At 36.2% G+C, this 18,881-nt stretch overlaps 1 protein-coding gene across 1 annotated transcript in view; it reads left to right on the top strand.

Annotated features, from left to right (window-relative positions):
- The window catches only part of LOC150080901 (serine/threonine-protein kinase H1 homolog), a 95,737-nt gene extending 90,408 nt beyond the window's left edge, over nucleotides 1–5,329 (top strand). The window contains exon 3 of the mRNA XM_090381227.1: nucleotides 5,234–5,329. Within this exon, the coding sequence (XP_090237353.1) occupies nucleotides 5,234–5,239 (6 nt within the window). The 3' untranslated portion in view covers nucleotides 5,240–5,329. The remainder of the gene's footprint in view (nucleotides 1–5,233) is intronic.
- The last annotated feature ends 13,552 nt before the right edge of the window (nucleotides 5,330–18,881 follow it).

Genomic DNA, 18,881 nt, shown 5'->3' with positions numbered 1-18,881 from the left:
TATGTGCAAATGAATTTATTCTAATAGCAAACACAGTATTACTTAGAAATGAACCCTGGTGGACTCCTGTCCTCTTGGATATTTTGGATAAATTGAATTTTGAAGAACAGTTGTGTACACAAACTTTGAATGTTCTTTCCTTAATCCAGGCTCAGAGAGGTCTTGAACTATTCCAGATTTGCAATTTGACTGAAAAGCTTTTTCAATATCAAATCAGAACATGACTACATATTCATTTCTGAGGAATGCATTTTCTGTTTGCTTCTGCTTTGATGACTGGATCTTTTTTTTGAAAACTGCATTATGTTGGATTTAGGATAGTCTTCCTTTGATTGTATAGTAAGCTGTCAATGCACCTAAAACACAAAATTCCTTTGCAGAGCTGTGCTGAGGTGAAGTGAACAAGGCTCTTGCCTCAGATTAAAAGCTGAAAGGAGTGCCAAAAGAAAGATTAAATAATTGCCATGATTAACAGTAGGGCACAATTTTTCATTCTTGCCTCAAGTACTCAAATGGCTCAGCACGGCCCCGTTCCTTTGTATTCCCCAAATCCAGGCATTACCATTTTGAAGTAACATGTGGTAACTCCTTGTTTAACCATTGTCTAGCATTTTAGATTTTTTAGAGTGTTAATTTAATAGTTTTTAATGATAAAGCTACTGAAAGAAAGAGTGAAATAAGTCCTGTAACTTATAGCTGAGTATTTAATTTATCATTTCCAAATTCTATAGATTTCTGGGCTAGTAAAATTAATTTTACTAGCCCAGAACACAACACTGTGAGTTCACTGTATATGCAAGTTCTGTTTATGTGAGTTCAAACTTACATGACCCAATATTCAGACATTTTCATTTTATTTGCGTGTCTAGCAACCTGAATGGTTTACTCATCCATCACATGATATCCATGTAAGGTACTGCATTCCCCACTTTCAGAATCTTGTTGTTAGTAGTGCTGAATAGACATAAAATAAAGCACTTTATTATTTATTGTGACTTTAGTTTGATATTGCAAATGTAATAAATTAATATTGGCATCTAAGCATGCAGCAAGTGATAATGCTACTGGTAGTGCAGAAAAACATGTCAGAAAGTCCATAACATTGGACCAAAAACTGGTTGTGATAAAGAACTATGAAAGCGGCCAGTCAACTGCCATCATAACGAATGCATTGAATATAAGTGAATGCACTATTAGTGGCAACAAGGTAAAAATCAAGGAAAGCATTAAATCAGACACATCATTGTATGCTGCTACTTAATGGAATCCTTAGAAGATGTTGGAATGTGCTGCTTTCTATTAAGAAATCCTCTGTGAGAAGAGAAATTCACAAACTCAACCAACTCAGAACAGTTACAGGAAGCCACTCGCTTCTGTACCTCCTGCTTTGTCATGCTTAACCTTTGTTGAGTTAGAAGTTGAGGAAGGTGAAAAATTTAATGATCCTGACCCTGCAGAGAATCCCTACCCCCTGAATGTTGAATAATTTGTTCTCTGTACTTCGTATTAATTAAATGTTTGTTATTATTATATTTTTGTTTTGTTTTTGGCAATGGAGATACTCTTCAATCCCCAAAAGTCAAGATGACATGCACATATTAACAGTAGAAACAGTGTTCGTTTGTTTCTTTGATATCAGTGGCATTGTTCCTTTAGCATTCAGACTTATGGTAAGAGAATTAGTCAGACTTAATACTTGGAAATTCTTAAATAGCAAGGCACTGATTTTTGACCAGTGGTAACATTTTGTGTATAAGATTTGAGGAATATCTAGGGAAATCACAGTGTACTATAATAAACTAAAAATGCAAAACATGAAGCTCAAGTATGAAGACAAAACTTATGGCCAGTATGAGGCCATGGATTTTAATTTACTCAAAAAGAAATCAAATTATAAGATTCAGGAATGTTGAGTTAAGGGAGTCTGTTCAGTGCAAAAGGGATAATTTTTGGCCAACTGAACGAATTATTTATCGTGGCAGTATTCACAAGATTTCTGTGTTATAGTTTTTGGGAAAAACTGCAGAACATGCAACCTGCTCTATTCAGATTTGAGTTTCCATGTCGTCTGTTTTCTGAGTTAAAAAAGTCTTTGAAGTGAATATTATTTTCTTGAGTTGTTGACACAGTAAAGTCTGAATTATCCAAGGAGGAATAACTCGGGTCACTAAGGAAGTCTAAGTCAGGTAATATCTGTAACATGAAATCTATTACTGGTGTTGTTTGCATTTTGTAATGGTTATTTACTACTGTTAATTTTAACATTCTCATTCTTCTCCAGTTTTTTGTATCTGTTATGTTTAAACAGAAAAAAGGATTGTTCTTTCTGTTGAAGAAAAACTTCAGTTCATCAGTAAACATAAAAAGTTAGTCCATACTTTATTAACTACTTGGAGCAAGGACATCATTTTTGCTGACAATATGATGCCTCAAAATTTTCCATTCACAGGAAGTAAATCAAGAGAACTTCATTGTTTTCCTTTTCCAATTAAATTTTGTCAGTTCTTATGTTGTAGCATACAAAGGGGACTGGAAAAGTTTGTCCTAAGTATGAAAGGGTAGTGGTACGGTGTTAAAAATTTCAGTATACTTAATGTATAACACTTCAAATAGTAATCCATCAAGTTTCATGCTGTTTCAATAATGTCTTTTTTTTTTTTTTTTTTCTTTTTTTTTTTTTTAATTACAGGTCCTGAAGTCAAAGTTATGTGAATGAGGAAAGATGAACAAAATCAAACTGTGCAGTCATCCAATATTTGAAGAAAAAGGGACTAATACCAAAGGCAATTCATGAAGATATATATGGTTGCAGTATTGGGGGAGGATGCTCCTTCCTATTCCATGGTTAAGAAGTTGGCAGAAAAATTTAAACGAAGGAGGGAGAGCACAGAAGATGACCCACACTGTGGAAGACCTGCAACGTCCATCATTCCAGAAGTTGTAGACAGTGTGCATCATCTGATAATGAGTGACTGACAAGAGACAGTTTGGTACATTGCCAGTGTCTTGGGTATCTCATCTGAATGTGTGTGTACCACACAATAACAGAGGTTCTTGTTATGAAAAAGGTGTCAGCACAATGGGTTGTTGACAGCAGATCAAAAACACACAAGAGTTGTCAAGTCAAACAAACATTTGCATTGTTTTCAAGTAGATCCAGCAAATTTCCTTGCAAGGTTTGTGACCATGGATGAGATATAGATCCATTACTTTCAGCCAGAGGCAAAGAAACAGTCCAAATGGTGTAAACAAAATGTGCCCCCCCCCCCTCTCAAACTTGCTTCCTTCTGCTGGAAAGGTAATGGAATTGTTTTTTTTTTTTTTTTTTTTTTTTTTTGGGAAGCTGATATTTTGTTGCTAGAAAGGCCAGATGGTCATGGGGACATATTACGTAGACCTTGCAAGGTGTTTATGTGAGAACATCAAAGATAAATGTCAAGGAAAACTCAGGAAAGAAGTCTTGTTCCACCAGGACACTGTGCCTGTTGACAGGTCTGTTATTTCCATAACTGCATGAGTACAGCTTTGAAATCTTCGACCATCACCCCCCCCCCCCGATCCACCACCACTGGACTTTCACCTATTTACTAATTTGAAAAAATACCTGGCTTGTATTCATTTTCCTACCAGCAGTGACATCATTGGTGCAGTGGATGCATTCCTGGAGACCCAAGAGAAAAACCTTTTTCTCTCTTGGGTTTCTTTCTTTTCCACAACCAGAATCAACATATTGCAGCAATGGTGGCAAAAGAGTATTGATTCCACAAGGGGCTATTTTGAAAAGTAACGTGTTACCAGACAAGAGACAGTTCGTTTCTGGACTCCTCAAATAAACCCTTCATATGCAGGCCATGAACTTTTCAAAATATGAATTACAGTATGTATATATGAAGGGTGGTTATTTAATTTGCAGACTGCCAAAAGATTTTATGTTTACCACATGAACTTCCATAACTGCCACTTGGCCCTCTCCCTGATTGCTGCTGCGCAGACTCTATGCACATGCCAGTACTTGTCTAGCTAGTGTTGTGTAAGAAAGTTTTTTTAGCTATGTGTCACTGTCAATCATCTTGAAGCAAGAATTGTGTCGGACATACAGATTGAACAGCGATACGTAATTTGTTATTGTGTCAGATGGGGCTTAAATGCATCGAAACAGTTAAAGAAGTGAATGAAGTGTATGGTAATGAGTGTCTTGGTAGGACGGCCATATTCCAGTGTGGTGTGGTTTCTCCGTCAAGGCCCCATATGATTAATATTGTGCAGGCAGTGATTACTGGCATAGGTGCCGAGGTTCTGCCACATTCCCCTTATTCATTGGACTTAGCCAAGTGTGATTTCTTCCTGTTTCCACATCTGAAGAAAATTCTAAAAGGCAAGCGTTTCGCATCCAACACAATGGTGCTCGCAGATCCACAATGAAAGCACTTTGCAGTCTTTCGAAAAGTGGCTTGCAAGAAGCATTTAATGCATGGGTACAACGGTGGAAAAAGTGTGTAAAGTTCAAGGGGAGAGTATTTCAAGAAGGAGAAATCCACAAAGATTCAGATGATAATTATGATAAGATCTTGCATCAATCTGTGAATTAAATTATCACTCCTTGTAAATAAATTTACAGTTTTATTACACACAATCACAAGTGTTTTCATTGCAGATTATCTGGAAAAGTTTTTATTTTCCAGCCACCCTGAGTAATAGGGTTTCTACTGTTTTAAAGAAACTATGAATGGTATTTCAAAAGGGAGAGCTCCAAAATATTTTTAACATTTTGGAGCTCTCCTTTAGCAGAATTATTTGTTAAAGTATTAAAAAGTTTGTAAACTTTTCATGGGACTACTTTGGAAAGGATAAAGTTCACCTATGTTTTATATATGTAACATTGTTAATTTATGACCACACCTCATAATTAATATTTAATTAGGGAGGAAGAATTAAGAATAATTTCATTGAAAATGATTATAATTCAAGAATGGGACTTCAAAATGAGGAATTGCTAGTTGCCTTTAATAAATTTACTTACTATTATTTTCCATTTTCTAAAATTAATCTCCCTCTAAAATATTTAGAGGGAGATTAATCTCTTTCTCTCTAAAATATTTAGACTTAAGGTATCATTTATTTTCATTTAATTTGAGTTACTTATAAAATAATTATATTCATCAGTATGAATTACGTAATTTTTATACAAAGTACGAAACATGATACTTACTATTTCTTGCATTCTTCTTTTCAGCTATGAAAAATAATAGTACAAAGCTTGTTCCTATTTGCCAAATGAAAAGTGCCAAAAGTGATTTTTTTAGTAAAGTCCAAAATGGAAAAGTGCCACTTCCTGTTTACACAAAAAAAATGCTTGCTATATTATTAATTCAGAATATTGTAGAAAATGTTTTAATATATTTGTATGTATTATCTGTCTATATATTATGTGCTAGATGATCCTTCCTCTTGTAAATAACATTATATTTTGTGTGGCAACTGTCATTTTACATTTGTTAGTATCTTAAAATATTTAGTTTGTAAAATATTTTGTCCTGTACATGTGTACATTTGCATTAGTCTTATAAATATAATTTTAGAATAACACAAAAAATATGACTTTTTTTTTTTAAAGCCATTTGCACATGTGTAAACTTGTAAAATTATTACCTATGTTTCCATTTTATATGCTGAACTAAAACAAGGCAGTTTAGTAACACATTAGAAAACTCTGTGTTCCAAATCCTCTCTTTCTCTCTCTGAATAAATTGAATATTTATTAACTAAAAAATATATTAAGATAAATGCATATACAATATATAAAAATACAGTAAATATATATATAAAAACACACAATTAATTAATTAAATCATGGGATTTCTTTAAGTAAATTTTATTGTGTAAAAAAAAAAATATATATATATATGTAAAGAGTCATGTTTCCACAGAATAGAACTAATTAACTAGTGACATTTATATATTCCTTATTAAAATTAAATTAAATCCTTAAAGTAAAAATTATCCTGACATCAATGTTTTTGTAGCTGTTCCTAAATTTACACAATGGAGACCCATAAAGTTAGGAACAGCTACCAAATGTTTCCTGATTAGACCTGATGATGGGATTTAAGAAATGCATAAATGTTGCCAATTGAATAGTTCTGTTACTTTATGCAATACTTTTCACATATTTCACTTGAACAAATCATTATCAAACTTAATTCTTTATGAATAACCATGTTACATTCTTCTCTCAACACATTAAGGTAAATATACTAGAGGAAGTAGAGTATCATCTGGTCATTAAGCAAATTTAGCAACTACACCTATAACAGTGTTTGTACACATAAGGATAGACAAAACAAAGTAACATTTGTTTTGTCTATCCTTCTGTTATCTTTTGTAAAGACAATTTCTACAGTTCTATTTCCATCGTAATTGATATGACTGCTACTAATACTAATTCCTGATTAGACCTGATGACCGAATTTAAGAAATGCATAAATGTTGTCAATTGAATAGTTCTCCTCAATTAGTGGCAAATGTTGCAAGTTATAACAGCATCAGCCAAAAAAAATTATATATATAACAAAATATCACCTGATCATTCCCACTAATAAGTTATCTAGTTTTTCCTTTAATTTATTCAGAGTACTCAGTTTCACAACACCAGATGGAAACCTGTTCAAACAATCAGCTGCTGAAGGAAAATTTCTGCACATCTATCCTGCAATCATCAATTTAAATTTATGCCTCTCATTGTGTGTAGTCTGAGCAAGTGGAAGGATGCCATCAGCATTCAGCTTACTCGATCCATTCAAAGTAGCTTTTAACACCTCAATCAGATCTCCTCACAAATTCCTAATCTCCAGAACTGAAGCCTTTCTTGGTAAAAGCCCTTTTGTTCTCCTCACTAACTCATTGTTGTTCCAGCAGATCCACATTCTTTTACCAATCTGGAAACCTCTAAAATGAGGCTTCCAGATCTCTAGGCAGTAATCATTATGTGGCCTAACCATTGCCTTATACAAGGTGATTACTTGTATAAGGCAATAGTTAGGCCACATCTTATAAAAAGAGATAATCACCTCTATAACCTTTCTGGTAAACTTCCTGTATACAACCACAATTGCTATCTTAGCAGCTTGTATGCACTGCTCAGATAACTTAATGTCTGACTGCACAGTTATCCCCCAGGTCATTTTCATTTTCCATTTCTGTGAGTGTGGTAACATAGTTGGTATGTTAATCTGGGATCTTATGCACTACCTTGCGTTTGTCAATGTTGAATTTCAATTGCCACTTCTCAGCTCATCTGCCAAATTTTTCTAGATCTTGTTGTGTGGTGGTTAATGACAATATTCAACACATGCTGATTACTGTCATTAACCACCCTGACAACTTTCATATTATCAGCAAAGTTAAAATATTAAGCCTGATATGCCTTCATCAATATCATTAATAAATATTGAACACAGAAATCTTCCTAGCATTGAACTTGGGGAGGGGGGGGGTCCAAGAATAGCAGCAGTGCCCATTGATAAGCTTTTTTAAGGAGTTAGACAAGATTGCCAATAACAAATCCATGCTGTGAGTGAAGGATACCTGCATTCCTGTCTGTATGTGATCCCGGGCATTAATTTTTTAATCAATGACTATTATTTTCCTTGGAAAAGAAGTCAAGCTAACAAGTCTGCAATTACTCATAACCCCTTTGGTGATATATTTTGTGGAATATTTGCAGATCCCTATTCCAAAGGAACCTTTTGAATCCAAGGATGCTCTCATAATTATCAATAAAAGTTTTACCTCCATTAATATTAGTTGTTAGCTCCCTGATTTGATACACTTCTGGCATCCTCATCCCTAAATGTAGCTGCAAAATATCTATTCAGTTTTTCAGCAATCTGCTCAGGATCATCAACAATTACGACATTTCTATCTAGCAGATCAATGTGAATCATCCCCCTTTCTTTGTAGTGTGTACATAAGTAAAAAAGTCTTTGCTGCTTTTCTTGGAGGCTTTTCGTAGTTCTCCTTAGCTTGCCTTCCTTTGTGACCTAATTGCAGACTAGTTCTTATCAACTGTAGCTTCTGTATCAGTGATTATTTATACACATACATATAATAAAATCTGTAATCAAGTCACAAAGGAAGTTAGGCAGATTACGAGAAATCTTTGGCAAAGGATGCTAAGAAAAACAGAAAGGATTTCTCTAAAAGGAAGGGGAATGAATCTGATTAGTCCACTTGATATTGATGGTTCGACTGGTGATGATCCTGCTCAGATAGCAAACAAACAATGAGTATTTTGCGTCTACATTCACACATGAGGAGTTATTAAGGTTTGAAAATGCCAGAAGGTTATCAAATTGTAGCAGGGTGCTTAATGATTTTGTAATAACTGAGAACAAAGTGGAGGATAAATTGTTGAAGTTAAACATAAGAAAGGCACCTGGAGTGGATGGGATCTATCCAGTTGTATTAAAGGAAGTTAATTTAGCCATAATTATGAGAGCATCATTGGTCTCAGGGGAGGTCCCAGACTGGAGATGTGCAAATGTATCCCCAATTCACAAAAGGGATTGAAGGGTAACAAGAGTAATTACAGACCAGTTAGGTTAACTTCTGTTCCAGGTAAAATAATGGAGTCACTGGTTAAAGATGCATTGCAGGATCATCTAGACAAGACTTCAGCAATAATTCAGACACAGCATGGGTTTGTTAAGGGAAAGTCTTGTCTGACAAATTTGATAGGATATTATGATGTGGTTACAAAGGAACTGGATGCAAAAAATAATTTTGATATCATATACTTGGATTTCAGGAAAGCTTTTGACACTGTTGCGCATGGAAGACTATTGTACAAATTGGAGCAGAATGGTATTAAGGGTAAGTTGCTACAATGGATAAAAGGATGGTTGATTGGGAGAAGACAGAGGGTGGTAATCAATGGGTGCTGCTGCTTTTCATGGACTAATGTTATTAGTGGAGTCCCAAGTTCGGTGTTGAGTCCACTGTTGTTTTGTATATTTATCAATGATATTGATGAAGGTATATATCAGGCTTAGTGTCGAAGTTTGCAGATGATACAAAGGTTGGCAGGGTTGTTAATGACAGTAATGGCAGTTTGTTACTGCAACAGGATCTATAAAATTTGGGCAGATAGGCTGAGAAGTGGCAACTGAAGTTTAACATTGACAAATGCAAAGTACTGCATATGGGTAGAAGTAACCCCACAGAAACATACCAACTGTGTGGTATGTTTCTGTGGGGTTACTGTTTCTGTAGTAACACTTAAGGTGATAGAAAATGAAAAAGACCTGGGAGTAATTGTGCAGTCGTATATGAAGTTTTCTGAGCAATGCAGACAGGCTGCCAGGGCAGGTCATGGGGTTTTGTCAATGATATACAGGAATTTTGCTAGCAGGGAAAAGGAGGTGATTGTCCCTCTGTATAAGGCAATGGTCAGGCCATGCCTTTAGTACTGCGTGCAGGTCTGGAGGCCTCATTTTAGGAAGGATGTAGATTTGCTTGAGCGTGTACAGAGAAGGGCAGCAAGATTGGTGAGGGGAATGAAGGGATCCTCTTATCAGGAGAGGCTTAAGTTCTGTAAATTTGCAGCAGCTGGAGACTAGGCACCTGCGAGGTGATCTGATTGAGGTGTATAAGGCCTTGAATGGGTTCAGCACGCTGAATTCTGATGGGATTCTTCCACTTGTTCAGATTACGAACCTAAGGGGGCATAAATTGAAATTGAGGAAAGACAGATGTAGAATAGATGTGCGGAAATTTGCCTTTAGCCAGTGGGTGGTTAATTGCTGGAACAAACTTCCATCTGTCGTTGTGGAAATTGATAGGTTAAATAAATTTAAGGAGGAACTGGACAAACATTTAGAGGGGATTATTTTGTAAATTTTTTTTTGGCTAATGCTACATAAGCTCATACACTTGCTTTCTTGCATCACACGCCACTACTACTACTGCATCCTATATATTTTTCTTCTCTGCCACGAATCTCAATCAGTTCATTTGACATCCATTTTGGGCTATGCTTAGAAGAGTATCGCTTAGCAGCCCGTCTCTTATTCAGTATAAAAAGCCTAGTATCTTCTCTAATACACCCTGAATGCTTCCATTTAGAATTCTGTTGGTAATTCTGCACAGAATTTAAAAACTGTCTGAGACCGCCGTCGTCACTTTTACGAAAGTAAAATCCCTTCCCTTTGCCCTTGACAGTTATTAATTGTTCCAACCTGGAGAATGACGGATTCACATGTCTGATCTCAGATGTTCAATGGCATTAAAGTCAGAGGTGGTGGGATAAAGTCTCCAGCATATCATTCTTGCACACATCTGGCCCAATAGTATGTATATTATCCTGGTGGTAGACAACACCATTGAGGAACAGCAGCACTGATGTGTGTATATGGTTTGCATCGATGGCATGTTGTCTAAGTCCTTACATTGGTATCAGACAACAAGAGCACTGCTGCTACCAGCCTTCATTGTATGCACTGTGCATGTGGACTCCGCTGCCTCTTGCGATTGCCACACACACATCCTTCCATTGGTATGATAAGGGAAACACAATTTGCTTGACTATCACATCTTTTAAATCGTTCACTACCCAAACTTCAGTTTGTGGAACAGGTGAGAGAGAGAGAGAGAATCATCATCAAACTCATTCTGGTTGCTTTCCCTTCTATCTGCCAATCTCAGTACACTTACACAATGGCAGTGTTGGAACATGCTGGCTGTATATATAGCATAATCCCATCCACCCAGTGCAGCTTTTCTTCTTGTGGTGCTTTTTATATTTATGTATATATAACTCGTGCAGCCAAAATATTGCCATAGCAGTTAGGAGCAGTAATATTTCACAAATTAAGGAAACTCTTGATGAAGTTATCAACTTTTGAGATTTACAATGGAGACTCAGTTATTTTGGCCTCTCCTGTTCATAATTCTAACAGTTCTTTCACAAAAAAAAAAAAAAAAATTATATAAATCTGACCTCATCATTAAATTTACAGAATTTATAAAAAATACTGTTAATTTATGTTTAATTTCATTCTTTATTTCTGGTTATTGAACTGCTGCCAGGTTTGTGCAACTCTCCACTGCATAAAATATATGGAATGCACAGAACATTATATTCCATATCACAGAGTATTAAGTTTTACTCTGTGATATGATATATGGAATTTGTAGGGTTTTTTTTTTTTTTTTTTTTGTGGCATAAAGCTCAGGGGAATATTCAGGGGGGGAGGGAGCGGGGGAATATGTCCACCTTTAACCAAAAATTCAAAATTAAAGAAAAGAATGCAGGAGGCTTTTTGTTTTTTCTCTATTTTCTCAAGGAGTTTTCAGTGTACAAAGAGCTAACTGAAAGACTATCTCCAGAAAACCCAATGATTTTGTTCAGTGGAGTAACTATGCCAATGCAGCTGCATTTTTGCCTGATCTTGAAAGGGGACCGTTAAATTTGGAAGACAGATTCATTTCTCAAGACAATTAACAAATTTCAATAATAAAAAGAATTTTTTTTTTTGGTTCCTTACACAAGAATTTGCATTTGCTTGTAGGTAGAAGGAAACTAATTTATAGAGACAGAACACATTTGAACAAATGTAGTAGTTTCTCGGATTTTTAATGATACTTTCCAGTATCATTGAAAATATGAGAAACTACTAGTATTTGTATCTGTATTACTCCTGACCCTTAGGGAAGGCAGGGGTAATATAAATACAAATTTATCTGATGATAAGGATCAAAGTAATACTTCCCAAGAGTTCTTTTATGAGGAATTTTAAGGCCTCATACAAAATGCATGCTCATTTAAAACAAACAACTTGTATGTTAGATGAACTGACATTCTGAAGATGTGCTGAGAGTAGCACATCTTCAGAATTAAGGGGGAACAAAGGGTAATATAATGCTAGGACAACAAAACATTCATACCTTCAAAGGATGTACAGTTAAAGCTCTTTATAGCGACCCTCTTTTTAACATCCCAACACATTATAATGTCCTATGTGGTTGTTCCCAGCCAATTTCTCATTAACATAATACTATTTTACTTTCAGTATAACAACATTAAAAATAAAAGGATTTCTCTATAACGACCATAAATTGCTACCTCTTAATCTGAATTTTCACTTTTTTATTACAATATTTGCATTTAAAAATGACAGTTCACTTCAAATATATTGGTAATTGCAGCCTGGCCTTGAGAAATCGTTTTTTAAAATTTCATCATTTTTTTTAAAGATAATGGTGTGCAGTCTAAGAATGACATCGCCAAACAGTTCTGCATTCCTAAGAGTACTCTGTTCACTATTCTGAAAGATCAGGAAAAGATTGAAAGTTTAGATAAATCTGCCGCTGCACTGGGTGGAATTCGAGCATGAAAGGCAAAGTATCTGGATTTTGGAATGGCTAATGATAACGCAGGCAAAAAAAAGTTCCCATAGGTGGTAACCTTTTAAAAGCTAAGGCTGGATTGTTTGCGCATCGAATGATATTGAGGAATTTAATAGTTCAGATGATTCCAGAAATTTAAGACTCATCATGGCCTGTCTTTCAAAAAAGTGTGTGGCAAAAGTGCAGCCATGGATATTTACACTACAAAGGAATGGAAGGAAAATCGTGTAAAAAAAATGTTTTTCTCACATACGACCACAATGACATCTTCAGTGCTGACAAAACTGGACTGTTTTTTAAATTGCTACTGGATTTAAAGCATGCACTTACATTTAAAGGCAAGAAATGTAGTGGCAGAAAAAAAGGCCAAACAAAGGATTACCATTCTCCTAGCAGTAAACATAACTGGCACAGAGACTCTTCCTCCTTTAATCATTGGTAAAGCCCAAAAGCCTCTATGGTTTGAAGACATTACTATGTATTGACCAAACCAAAAGGCATGGATGACATCACAAAGCTACGAAGAATGGATCAGACTCATTGATCGCAGGATGAGTGAAAAGAATAGAAAAATTTTGCTGTTTGTGGATAACTGCACTCCTTATTGTCAAATAAACGACCTATGTGCAATCACTGTTGAGTACCTACCACCAAATGTGACGTCAGTTCTTCAGCCACTTGATCAAGATGTAATCACCTTTTTTAAGAAAAACTACCAAAGAATGCTATTAAATAAAATTGTGCTATGTTTTGAAAGCAAAATTCAGTGCAAAATTGACATCCTGCAGGCAATGTATTTATGTGTTTAAGCATAGAATGAAGCTGATGAAAAATTGATTGCCAACTGCTTCAAACATGCAGGATTTACTGCCTTGAATGATGCAATGTGTGAAGTTTCACATGCTTCTTCCTCTATTAATTTAATACTGTAATACATATTATAAATAAGATTATACAGTACTGTTGTATATTGTATTAGTAGAATTACATTAAATATTCAGGCTTTTGCTTGTTTTGTTGGATTTTATGAACCACTGATATAATTCAAATGCATTTATGACTTCTGTGACTCCTTTAAAGGTGTTCTATAGTCCCTCTGTATCTCAACTGTCATAAGTCTCCTTTTCTAAAATTAAAGCCATGCCTTCAATAACTGTGACCACTTCATCATTCAGCTTAGAACTATGTGATTGCTTCCTTTTAAGGGTTCCTCTCCTGTCAGTTCTATGATGCTATCTGAATTGCAAATGATCAGGTCTAGGATGTTCTTGTTGCCTAGTATTTTCCCTAACGTGTTGATATAAATAACAATAATCTAATTGATTTAAAAATTTTTCCCCATGGTGAGTTCCCCCCACACACTTATGTTCTACTGCTAAAGGTCAAATTGAAATCACCCATAAGAAGGCATTCACATTTGACCGTTTTTCTCATTTCCCCTGTTGTTGTTGTTGTTGTTGTTGTTGTAGGGTTTTTTGGCGCAAAAGCAACTTTGGCCATATTGCGCCTATCTATTAATGTTTATGTGACAAGGAAGTTTATATTTCTTAAATGTGATTTATATCTGGTCAAAATATCCTATTAATTTTAAATAAGTGAATATATTTTCAATGTTGGAGTTATCGCCTAGGATTTGTGATAAGGTCAGAGGATCTTGGAAATTTATAGGGAGATGGAAGGCTGACTGTCGCGCCATGTGGTATTGTGGACATTCTATGAGGAAATGTTTTACAGTGAGTTGACAAGAACAGTGAAAACATTCTGGGGGGTTTGCTTTGGTGAGTAAGTGAAAGTGCGTGAGATGAGTATGTCCAATGCGCAGTCTCGTTAAAATGACTTCTTCGTGCCGATTTTTACGAAGACTCGATTTCCATGGCTGAAGTTCATGTTTTATTTGAAACAGTTTATTATTTGATTCATTTTGCCACATTTGTGACCACTGAGTATGGAGAATTTTTTTTATAATAGGCCTGTAATCGAAATGTGGAACTTTGTAAAGCTTTAGGTCTGTGTTTGTAGGATTCTTTGCTGCTCTATCGGCTCTTTCATTACCTTCAATGCCTGTATGTCCTGGAATCCAACAGAATTTTACTTGCCTCATTTTACTTTTGAGTTTCACAAGATGAGTTTGTATCTGATGAAGAATGGGATGCGATGGAGTCTGCCTTTGTTGCAGAGCGTGTATTGCACTCAATGAATCTGTGTATATGAGATGTTTCAGATGCGGGGAAGTTGCTATGTATTTTAAGGCCATTAGTATGGCGAATAGCTCGGCAGAATAGCTGCTGCATTGGTTTGGGAGTTGCTGTGAGATAACAGTCTGTGGAAATACCACTGCAGCACCAACTTTGGTGTCTGTTTTAGAGCCATCTGTATATATATGAAGGTATTCAGGGAACTGTGATGAGTGGGCTGCATGCATCTGTTTTATGTTGACATTTGCAAGAGTGCTTTTTCCCCATTGTTGGAAATAAGTGTCACAGTTAGGCGTGAAAGTGAACCATGGTGGAATACTTATCCTATTATCCTCATGTATGTTGTCAAAACTTAGGCCCCATTTTGAAACTATTTCTTTTAGTCGTATTCCAGCTGGTTTATTTACTGTAGGTTTATTGTTGTAGAGAATTTCCCACTGTGGGTTAAAAAGATACTGCCAAGTAGGATGATGAGGAAGACTTCGGATTTTAATTGCATAGTTTAATAGCAGCATTTGCCTCCGGAGATATAGTGAGGGTTCGTGGGCCTCTGCATATAAACTTTGGACTGGTGATGTTCTGTATGCCCCTAAGGAGATTCGTAAGGCACTATGATGTATGGAATCGAGCCATTTGATGACACTTGGTCTACAAGAACTATACACAGGGGCTCCATAGTCTAGTCTTGATCTGATTATAGCATGGTATAGGTGAAGTAGTGTGAACCGATCAGCTCCCCACTTCATTGCAGAAAGAACTTTGAGGATATTTAGTTTTTTTTGACAGGTTATTCGGAGGCATTTGATGTGATCCAAAAAGTTAAGTTTTTTATCTAGAATGAGGCCAAGGAAACGTATACTATTTGCTAGCGGTATCAGCTGGTTTTCTAGTCTTATTTCTGGGTCTGGGTGCATTTTTCGCTTTCTACAGAAATGTATAGCCATTGTTTTTTGTTGTGATATTCTATAGCCATTGTTTTTAGTCCATAATTCTATTTTTTTTACTGCGCTTTGTAACTGCCTTTCAATCATTTTCATGTTTTGTGAATGGCACGAAATAGTAACATCATCTGCATATAGGAATGTTTCCACTGTTTTTGGCAAGTCTTTTGTAATAGAATTTATTTTGAATAGAACTCCTTCTTCCTGAGAATATATTTGTGACAGATTGTTTTGATATTTTACTTGGAAGGTTCTGACTTTTAGGAAATTTTTTACTAAGAGCGGTAAGTTGCCTCGCAAACCAATGCTGTGGAGATCTTTAAGAACGCCGTATCGCCAGGTAGTATCAAAGGCCTTTTCTATGTCGAGACTGATCATTATTAGATGCTCATTCCTTAGAAAAGCATTTCGGATATTTGCTTCTGCTTTTATCATGGGATCTAGAGAAGATCTATTTTTACGAAAACCGTATTGATTTATGTTAAGTACATTATATGTTTCTAAAAACCAGGTTAATCTGTTGTTCACCATTCTCTCGAGGATTTTCCCAAGGCAACTTGTTAGTGCTATTGGACGATAACTTGTGGGAATCGTATGATCTTTGCCAGGTTTAGGAAAGGCAATTACAGTGGAGTGAAGCCAGGAATTTGGATAGTAGTTTTCCATGTAAATTCTGTTGTATAGCATAAGCAAAGCCTTTAGGGATTTTTGATTAAGTTGTTGGATCATTTCATAGTGAACTCCATCAGGTCCTGCTGCACTCTTCCTAGACTTAGCCAGAGCTTTTTGCAATTCTTCTATGTTGAAAGGTTGGTTATATGGGAGTTGTTGTCTGGTATTAAAGTTTAGTCTGTATTTTTCAGCTACAGTTTTCGTTTTCTGAAAGGATGGGGTATATGCCGATACTGCTGATATATTTGCAAAAGTAGTTGCAAGTAAGTTTGCGATTTCCTTGGAGTTAGTTATTTCCTGTCCATTCCAGATTATTAGTGGAGTTGGAACTGAAAGAAATTTCCCATTAAGTCTTCTGATTTTGTTCCATATGACACGGGTATCTGTATTTTTATTAATTGTGGAGGCGAATCGTATCCATGAATCCTTTCTACTTTTACGCTGGATATATCTAGCTCTGGCTCTAGCTTTCTTAAAATTTATGAGGTTGATGGAAATGGGATACTTTCGGAAGAGATTCCAAGCCTTATTCTTCTCTCTTTTGGCTATCCTGCATTCTTCATTCCACCACGCTGTGTCGTGTTTATGATATTTTCCAGATGACCGAGGAACTGTAGCTTCAGCTGCTATTAAAATTTGGTTTGTGACATGAGCTGTAGCATTGTCTATGGGCTGAGTGGTGATTATTTGTTCATCCATTGCTGCGATTGTTTTATATTTTGTCCAGTCAGCTTTATGAAACCTCCATCTTTTTTCACCATCGTGATGTGTAACATCATTTATTAATATTTTGCAGACCACTGGAAAATGGTCACTATTAAGAGGATTTTTCAAGATTGTCCATTCTATCAGTGGATATAGGACAGGTGAACATATGGAAATGTCAATTGCAGAGGCTGTTCCAGTGGGCAAATGGATGTATGTCTCAATTCCAGTATTAAGGAGAGAGAGATTTTGCTCTTCCAATAATTTCTCAATCAATTTACCCCGTTTGTCTTGGTGACGGGATCCCCACATGGGATGGTGTCCATTTAAATCTCCCATGATACAGACCGGGGGTGGTAGCTGAGTTACTAATGCTTCTAGGTCTGAATATGCATACTCTTGATTTGGGGAAAGGTAGAGTGAGACCAGTGAAAAAGTAAACTGGATTGAGACTCGTACTGCAACTGCTTCCAAAGATGTTTGTAGTTGGAGGCGTTTACATGGAATTTTGGAGTCAATTAGAATTGCCACTCCACCATGAGCTCCACAGGAAAGGCATCGGTCTTGTCTATAGGTACCGTAACGGTTCACTGCTGTATTTACTTGGGGAGTTAGGTTAGTTTCTTGAAGACATATACCTACAGGGTGATATTTGTCGATTAGGCTGCGAATGTCATCAATGTTACTGCGGAAACCTCGACAATTCCACTGTATTATTGTGCGCATTATATTGGCTTTGTAGTTGTATTTGTTTCTGACTTTTTACGAGTAGGTGTTTGCTTGGATCGCTCAGGCTTTTTCTCTTTTCTGGGAAAGATTGGGCGAACATCCATCTCTTCCTCAGCATGTATCTCTAAGATTGGTTCTTCCGGGACTTCTTTTTCACATGTATCCATATGATCATGGACAGGAAGTTTGTCATCTATATCTATGTTTTTAGTATTTATGGTTGGCCGTGACGTGGAAGGCATTGGAGGAATTGTAACAGGTGTATTTATGGCTTGATTAGAAGTTGAAATTGAAGATGATTTTGCCGATGGAGCTAGGATTGAGCGAGCCCAATCAGAAATAGAGATGTTTGGAGGGATTGTAACGTTGGTTTGAACTGAAGTGGTAGTGGTGGTGACAACAGTTATCTGTTTATGCTGTTGGACAGTTGCTGCATATGAGCGTGTTATTGCAGTTGGTGATATTTGTTTCTTTGCCTCAGGGTAGGAGACTTTGTGCTCGGTTTTATACTTCTGAATCATTTTTTCTTTTTTCCATGTTTCACAGTCTTTGGAGTAAGCGGAATGATTGCCTCTACAGTTTGGACACTGTAAGATTTGTGCAGAACATTCGGTATGGGTATGATCTTTAGATCCACATGAAGCACATACAGCAGTCCCTCGACATACTGTCTGTGAATGTCCAAATTTTTGACATTTATAACATCTGATTGGGTTCGGTATATATGGTCGGACATGACAGTTCAAGTATCCGGCTTTTACAGATGTTGGTGGATTTGGCAAGTTGAAAGTTAGTATAATGTTTCTGGTTGGAAGTAGTGAACCATCCTTTTTGATTAGTATTCTTTTTACCTGAATAACATTTTGTTCTGAAAGCTCTTGTTTAATTTCTTCCTCGGATACATGTAAAAGATCCCATTCTGTTATAACTCCTTTTGAGTAGTTTAAGGTGGCATGAGGTGACACTTCTATAGGAGTTCCTCCAAGTGTTTTCAATTTAAGTAGCTTGTCAGAATGCTTGGATTGTGTTGTTTCAACAAGCAGGTCACCTGATTTTAGTCTGCGAACCATTTTTGGTGAGCCAGCGACGTTCTCTAAACTTTTCTGAATCAGAAAAGGAGAAAGCTTGCTGACTGGCTGGTCAGTCAAAGAATGTATAATGAGGAAATGAGGCCAGATATTCTGGTCTGTATCCTTCTTTTGTCTCTTAGCAAAGGAAGGGTTGTAATCTTCCT

This window comes from Mastigoproctus giganteus, chromosome 9 (genome assembly GCF_048544385.1).
Source record: "Mastigoproctus giganteus isolate SK-2022 chromosome 9, ASM4854438v1, whole genome shotgun sequence".
NCBI lineage: Eukaryota > Metazoa > Arthropoda > Arachnida > Uropygi > Thelyphonidae > Mastigoproctus > Mastigoproctus giganteus.
The sequence above is the reverse complement of the archived record's forward strand: the minus strand, read 5'-3'. Positions and strand labels throughout refer to the sequence as shown.